Source organism: Penaeus japonicus, unplaced genomic scaffold (genome assembly GCF_977035675.1).
Source record: "Penaeus japonicus unplaced genomic scaffold, GWHDUDI00000001_assembly GWHDUDI00000028, whole genome shotgun sequence".
Taxonomy (NCBI): Eukaryota; Metazoa; Arthropoda; class Malacostraca; order Decapoda; family Penaeidae; genus Penaeus; species Penaeus japonicus.
Genome location: NW_028234430.1, coordinates 30,064,334 through 30,071,833, shown reverse-complemented (window position 1 = coordinate 30,071,833; position 7,500 = coordinate 30,064,334). Strand labels below are relative to the sequence as shown.

General features: G+C 39.4%; 2 protein-coding genes across 4 annotated transcripts in view; one reads left to right on the top strand and one right to left on the bottom strand.

Moving 5' to 3' along the window:
- Positions 1–1,038, top strand: part of LOC122255443 (protein snakeskin) — a 19,359-nt gene extending 18,321 nt beyond the window's left edge. The window contains exon 3 of one of the 2 annotated variants that reach the window (XM_043019482.2): positions 1–1,038. This exon is cut by the window's left edge and continues 172 nt beyond it. In XM_043019482.2, coding sequence (XP_042875416.2) covers positions 1–26 — 26 coding nt within the window. In that variant the 3' untranslated portion in view covers positions 27–1,038. The other variant, XM_043019481.2, reaches the window with a different exon arrangement.
- The window catches only part of hd (humpty dumpty), an 8,907-nt gene continuing 1,767 nt past the window's right edge, over positions 361–7,500 (bottom strand). The window contains exons 2-11 of one of the 2 annotated variants that reach the window (XR_015192458.1): positions 7,335–7,500; positions 6,944–7,118; positions 6,313–6,429; positions 5,553–5,794; positions 4,206–4,384; positions 3,713–3,929; positions 2,880–3,075; positions 2,305–2,505; positions 1,607–1,684; positions 361–1,303 (exon numbers count right to left, since the gene is read on the bottom strand). The exon at positions 7,335–7,500 is cut by the window's right edge and continues 39 nt beyond it. Coding sequence is in view for 1 of the 2 variants with exons in the window: in XM_043019480.2 (XP_042875414.2) it covers positions 1,139–1,303; positions 2,305–2,505; positions 2,880–3,075; positions 3,713–3,929; positions 4,206–4,384; positions 5,553–5,794; positions 6,313–6,429; positions 6,944–7,118; positions 7,335–7,500 (1,658 nt within the window). In the remaining variant the exon portion in view is untranslated. The remainder of the gene's footprint in view (positions 1,304–1,606; positions 1,685–2,304; positions 2,506–2,879; positions 3,076–3,712; positions 3,930–4,205; positions 4,385–5,552; positions 5,795–6,312; positions 6,430–6,943; positions 7,119–7,334) is intronic. The other variant, XM_043019480.2, reaches the window with a different exon arrangement.

The window sequence follows — 7,500 nt, the reverse complement described above, 5'->3', positions numbered from 1 at the left end:
CTTACCAGAACTACAGATGTGTTTAGGCTGCGCCTTTTTGCGGCATATCAACACTTGATTGCTCGGTGGTAAACCATTAAAATATTTATATATTCTCGATATTATGTCTATCATTACTGATTGCAAATTAAACTGTGAAGAGGCATCTAATTCTATATATTCTGTATTTTGCATATTTACTATCATTGCCAAGTAACAGAAATGCACCTAGTATGTATGCATGTATATGTATATGCACATATATATGTACATGCGCATGTCTATGTATATGCATATATATAATCTAAACAGCATAATATTTTCCATGAACCAGTGTTAATTTCAGATCTTTCGACAAGTAGAGTGGACATAAACACAAACTAATGGTAAAACATATATTTTCCACATGAATGACACAGTATTTACATTAGCAATAAAACATCATAACATATCTCTCTACAAAAAAAAAAAAACTCATAAAAATAAGAATCTCTGTTACAAAAGGAATAAAAAGCAGGAGCAGAATTCTCACAAGAAAACAAATAATTTATTCTACTTTCTATATGAAAATCACTCTTCTTTCCTGTATTCGAAGGAGCTGTCACATGAAGTCACTCTTCAAATATAAAACTCTACTGTATTCTGTCAGATAAGTCACATTTCCGGTATAAAATCCAACTATTTTCTGTACAACATTCACACAGATTCTCTTCACTGGGTTTCACTTTTTTTCTTATAATCTTTTATATGCATTCTAAAATCCTATTCACAGCATTGTCAGGATACAAAGTACACATGGGATATTAGTATAATTTTCACTACACTTGCAAAATGAGAATATTTCATGCCGTTTCTTCTGAACTCTGTAATGTCCGGTAATGATTCTAAACTCGTAGAATAAAGGAGTCGGTATAAGGCCACACTAGAGATTCCTTATTTCACTTTCTCATAATTTTGCAAATGAATGTTAATTAAAGACAAATTCACTCAGTTATGAAAGTCAAGGAACACTAAAAAAACAACAGGTCACAGATCTGGTTTTAAAAAATCATAATGATATGCGAAAAAAAAAATAAAATAAAATAAAATAATACTGAAAACTATGGCACCTATGATAAAAAAAAATAATATATACACAAAATGAGGCCTAAGATAACTTTCATTGTAATTTGTCAGTCCATGTGAATTTCTTATCTTTGTACGTGACTTCGCGGTAAGTTAATGGCAAATCCGTCTCCTCTTGTTCCGTTTTGCGCGGCGTGCAGATGAGGGAGCGCATGCTGGTGTCGAAACCACAGTCCACCAGGCCCTCTTGCGCAAAAGCCTGAGGAAATTCAAAGAGGGTAAGTGCATCCTTGAGTCTTTTGTCTGCTTTGGGAGGAAATGTTTTAAACTTTGTAGAAAACAAATGGTAATGATGAACAAGTAATATCATTGATCCTAATGGACTGTAAGACTGAAGACTAGAAGTGTTTTTTCTATCATCCTTGGTTTATTGTTCATGATGTATAAATGGAACAAATTCTATGAGCTAATTTAGCCTGTCTGACTGAGACTTTGTTGACAATTGACATATTGAACATCAGTAAACATAACCAAGCCAGTACATGTCCAAAAACATACTCACACCACAGGTGTGAGATCCTCACAGAAGTTATAGAGAGAGGGTAGTCATCTGGCCTACCTACCTACTACTAGAGGCTATCTATAAAAGGAGATTGGGAAATTCGCAATAACAGCAATAAAAATATACCTGATATTCAATGTAGCATGCACCAAAAATAGATACTATAAAGTACACTCAAACACTTCTATTCACATTAATATGGGTAATATATAAAGTACACTCAACACTTCTATTCACATTAACCCACACAGGACGGGTGGTACAGCATGTGTACCGCGCATTCAAAAGCCCAGTGGCAGGGCAGCACAGTATTGTGTCAGCCATTCAATTGATTTAGGCCTAATAATTCGAACGCCCCGGCATTTGGACATTCAAGGCTAGAATTCCCCCGTCGGGGATGGGTTAATATGGGTAATATAACATACTGCCAGTGAAACACATTAAACAATTTTATCTAAAAACTGACCATTCTTTTGTTGCTATCTGACCCATAATACATTACAAGATCAAGGAAAAGCATCTACTGATAAACTACTTGTAAAAACTGGCACTTTGATGGGGCAATCCTAATAAGTCTACAAGAAGCAAGTGAGACTATTCAAGAATGTTCACTAAACAGAAACTAAAATAAGCTCCAACTCCTGAGGTCCAGTGAAGACCTCTCTCGTCACCCACTGACCAATCCCCAACCGACTGACCTGAGGAGCAGCGGTTGCGTCGTGGGGGCTGTGCTGCGAAAAGGGGAGCGTGGACGGAACGGGGAAGAGGGTGAGGGTGTAGCTGTCTGCTGCTGAGGAGAGGAGGGAGCACAGCTGATGCACAGTGTGGGGCAGGATGGGACCTGACACCTCCATACTGTGATGAATCTCCCCCTCCTGGCGGATCACACTTCCTTTGGCCTAGCAAGGGAGGAATGTCAAGAGATTGTCCGACACGTAATATTCTCTTAGGACGGATTACTTTCATACTGCATTTTTCCTTTTGTTGAAATCACAATACTCATTTCCTCAATTGTGTAAATAATGCAACAAAGCAAATGCTAATTAGTATCATTTTGATAATATATAACGAATACTCTTATATCACACCATAAGTCAAGAAAATGACATAAAAAACACATCTTATGATACCCTTCCCAGGCTGAACATCTGAAGATGTGGCCCATTTCCAAAAGGTTAATAATCATCCACTAAATATATCATGCGTATGCTTATAAACATCCATTCATATTATATCACAGGTGACACATCAAAACAGGAAAACACGAGGCTACCTTCAGTGTCTTGAGTGTGCCGCCCTGGAAGGCCACAGGGGCGAGGAGAGTGGGCGGAACTCCAGCCAGGGGTCCTGTGGTGGCCACACAGCTGCGGCTGTTCAAAAGGAAGTTGATTAGGCCTTGGGTCTCCATGCCTTCTACGTACACCAGGGACGCAGCGGTCTTGTCTACGTTCTTGAACTTCTCTCTTTCTCTGAAAAGGAGATATAAAACATCTTCTACAATACTTTATAGAATGCCTAATTCTTCTGATTAAACATCAGCTTCAAATAATAATAATTTCTCTGTCTCTGTAGACAAAATTGTATTCCATTACACTAATCAGCAAAAATGAATGGTAAGGCAAGAGAGAAATAGCATGCATGCCAATCTGTGGCGAGGGAGAGGGAGAGGGAGGGAGAGGGAGAGGGAGAGGGAGAGGGAGAGGGAGAGGGAGAGGGAGGGAGGGAGAGAGGGAGGAGGGAGGGAGGGAGGAGGAGAGAGGAGAGGAGATAGAGGAGAGAGAAGGAGAGAGAGAGAGAGAGGGAGGGAGAGAGAGAGAGAGAGAGGAAGAGAGAGGAGGAGAGAGGAGAGAGAGAGAGAGAGAGAGAAAGAGAGAGAGGAGAGAGGAGAGAGAGAAGGGAGAGAGAGAGAGAGAGAGAGAGAGAGAGAGAGAAGAGAGAGAGAGAGAGAGAGAGAGAGAGAGAGAGAGAGAGAGAGAGGGAGAGAGGGAGAGAGGGAGAGAGGGAGAGAGGGAGAGAGGAAGAGAGGAAGAGAGCGAGAGAGGGAGAGAGAGGGAGAGAGAGGGAGAGAGAGGGAGAGAGAGAGAGAAAAAGAGAGAGACAACTCACAGCTTCACACGATTGGGGTTCAGATTGGGGAACTGCGAAGTTTCCACCCCCAGATTCTCTAGCCAAGAGGTGGCCTCCTCTTCCTTCTCCTCCTCCTCCTCTTCCTCTTCTTCCTCATCTTCCTGCTGAGGCTCCTGCAACTTCCCCCCCTGCTCGGCACCTGGCTCCTGACTGCTCTTTGTACCATTGTTATGGAAGGGCATTTCAAATTCGATGTCTGAAAGGGTATTAGACTGTTGTAATTCCATCCATAAAAGAGGCAACGTCTGCAAAAAACTAAATAAATAATACTGGTACACATACCTTTATAAGACACAAGTATATAACCTTATCAATATTTCAGCAATCAAGATCAATGCTCCAACTTACATCCAAGTCCACACGCTACGACCTAAAGAGGATTCCTTCGGTCCCATTCAACCTCGAAACCACAAACTTTCCTCACCCAGCCCAAGATTCAGCACCATGCATATGCATTTTCTCCTGTGCTTACCTTCGTTTCTCATGGCCTCTCTAAAGCCTCTGGTGGTTGGTGTGATGAGGGCGTGTGCCTGGGAGATGCCTGCCACGCCTGCTGCTCGGAACAGGCAGGTGAAGGTGGGTCCGCACACGTAGAAGTACGGGCACTGCCTCACACGCAGAAGCTGGTGGAGTGACCGCAGGCTCTCGCTCCTGTTTGGGAAGAGGAGAGTTCAAAAGATGAACTGCTTTTGGAAGGGAATTTTCTGAACTATCACCATATAACTTGGACAGTCATTCATTACTTTTTGCCAAAGCATCCTTTTTATATTAATATAAGGCTATATATCCCTTTGAAAGAGAGCTTCAGTTGCTAATTTTCTCATATATTTTCAACATTTTCTATTTATTATATACACCATCTATACATATCTTTACCCATGACACAGACGACAGGTTCATTTAAGCCCAAATGATGTGTGTCACTGTGTAAATGACCCAACATTGGATACAGCTCACTGTTGAAAAGCACTCACAGTCATGAAGTATAATGACCATTACAGTGCTAGTTTCAGAGCTTTCCAAAGGCAGCCTAAATGCTAGTGTTGTGATGGATTTAAAGGTAAATGTCCTTTGGGCAAAACTATTCTGCCAGAAGTGCAGAGAAGACATTTTCCTCGTCCCACTAATTTCAAGCTAGTGCCCACAGTATCAGAGATGGCTCATCCTGACAGCCAGTGAGCTTGCTAGGCCCACCATCCACAATGGGTTAAGAGAAAATGGTTAGCTAAATAGACAAAGAAGTGGTCTAAAAGTTTGAATGACTGATAGAAATAGATACTTTTTTTTATTTTCTAATGTATCAATGTTAAATGGACCGATATCCTGCCTAAAAAAAGTTCAAAGGCAATTGTGAATATGTTTTAGTGTACACACGCATTAACCCATTGATAGCAGATGGCATGATTTGCTGTCTAGGCAGCATTGGTCGTAAACGCGGATGGAACCGTGTCAAACATCATAAAACCGCCACATGACTGTATACATATTTTAATAAAACCGTGGCCAATGGGTTAACAAAATACATCTCACTTACAAAAATGTCACCAAATCTTTGCAAGTACTTTCAATGACTCTATAAGCACAAAAGCACTGAGCATTTTATAGAGGAATGCACAATTAACTTGTATCATTAACAATACTTTCAGGTAAAGTAAATTCTATAAGGTAGGCACAGTGACCAATCAGCTAATATCTCAATCCACCCCCTTCTTTCGCTAACAACATTTCCCATGAATTTCACTCATGTTCCCAGGTCAAACCAACAAGAGGAGGCAGTTTGAAGACCCCAAAGGCCTCCCAGCCAAGTGCACTTCCTCACCACTCAACGTGAAGAGCATCTGCCAGCTTCTTGTCGGTACCGAAGAGTCCCGTCTGTGTCGCAGCTTTCAGGTTGTCACGGGGGAAGAGCTGGAGCCAGGGCAGACTGGGGTACTGCCAGATGAGGCAACACTGGTAGAACTGAGCGTTAGCTGATGTGTCGAGGGTGCGGTCCTCACTGTTGTCCGATGTGGAGTTCAGGCATCGCACGAAGCCTGTTGTCCCAGAGGCTTCCTCGGACGTCTGTAGACAGACATTTAGTTAATTCCATAATTCACAAAGTAAAAGTGAAATCACAGTAATTATTAAAATAATAATGGGGGTGGTGGTGGTGGTGGTGGTGATGGTGTATAATAATAATGATAATGATAATGATAATAATAGTAATAATAATAATAATAATAATAATAATAATTTTTAAAAAATGATAATAATTATAATTATAATAACAGTAACTACAATAATAGTAATCATAATAACAATTTTAATAATAATCATAAAAATTATAATAGTACTAATAACAGTAACAACATAAAAAAACATGTTATACATTCTAAACATACAATTTCATAGTCAAACCATAAGCCTATATTAAAAAAATAATAATAATAATAAAAAAATAAATAAAAATAAATAAATAAATAAATAAATAAATAAACTTGAAAACACCAAATTTTGCATGACCATTTCAACTGTTACAGCCCTACAAGTATCAAACAAGACCATTACAATACTAAACACAAATAAATGGATTCGCAGACCTTAAAGTTGTGCTTCCACGGGAGGGGTTTGCTCGACTTGAACCGCACTCTGCTCTTGAGGCTCCAGTCGACCACCAGCTGCTCCATCCACGTCACAGAGGGGGCTTCTTCTTCTGTCTAGCGAGAGAAGGGAAGGGCTGACTAAACAAAAATGGGTGAAATTATATCCAACTAGCCAGAAATGTTTAAATAGCTAATGAGAGAAGAGGAGTGATGAATGAAATTATTAAAATTGTAAAATATAAAGTAATAACAGAATGAGGAGGATAAATTAATTGGCATAAACTGGAATGATGTATATGACATGACAAAATTTTTAAGATGGATTTAGAAGAGAATTTCTTTTAAGGCATATATATATATATATATATATATATATATATATATATATATATATATATATATACATATATATACATATATATACATATATATACATATATATATATATATATATATATATATATATATATATGTATATATATAATATGTATGTATATATATATATATATAATATATATATATATATATATATATATATATATATATATATATATCATACATATACACATGCATATAAACATAAAGACACAGACACACAAATACACCTATGCCACTTCAAGAGTCTTACCTTGAATGAGATTTCCTCCTGCTGTTGCAACTTAAGGATGTTGGAGAAGCTGTAAGCTCTGTGAGATTCTTTCTGTTTCGGCGCAGATGGACTCAGCAGACGAAAGAGGGATGCGTCACTTGTTAACTCCAGGTCGCCATCCTCTTCTGCCCGCTGCTTTTTGTTTGGGGAACATCTGTTGGAAGAGCAATGTAGAGAGTGAGTGAGTGAGTGAGTGAGTGAGTGAGTGAGTGAGAGAGAGAGAGAGAGAGAGAGAGAGAGAGAGAGAGAGAGAGAGAGAGAGAGAGAGAGAGAGAGAGAGAGAGAGAGAGCAATAAAAAAAAAATAAAGTGTACAAAATCTGTTGCGAAACAAGTGACTGAAACAGCACAGAACCTTATTTAGAACTCACTTGAATGGATTTCTTCTCTTGATTCCGCGGCCTTCTGTGGTTTCGCTGAGTCCCTTTGCCGGGGCCAGGATCTGCAAGGGTGTGAGGGCACTCATGCGTGCCTGTAGGGCCTTGCGCTTGGCCTTCAGTTTCCTCACACGCATGACGTCACCAGGCTTAATCCAGC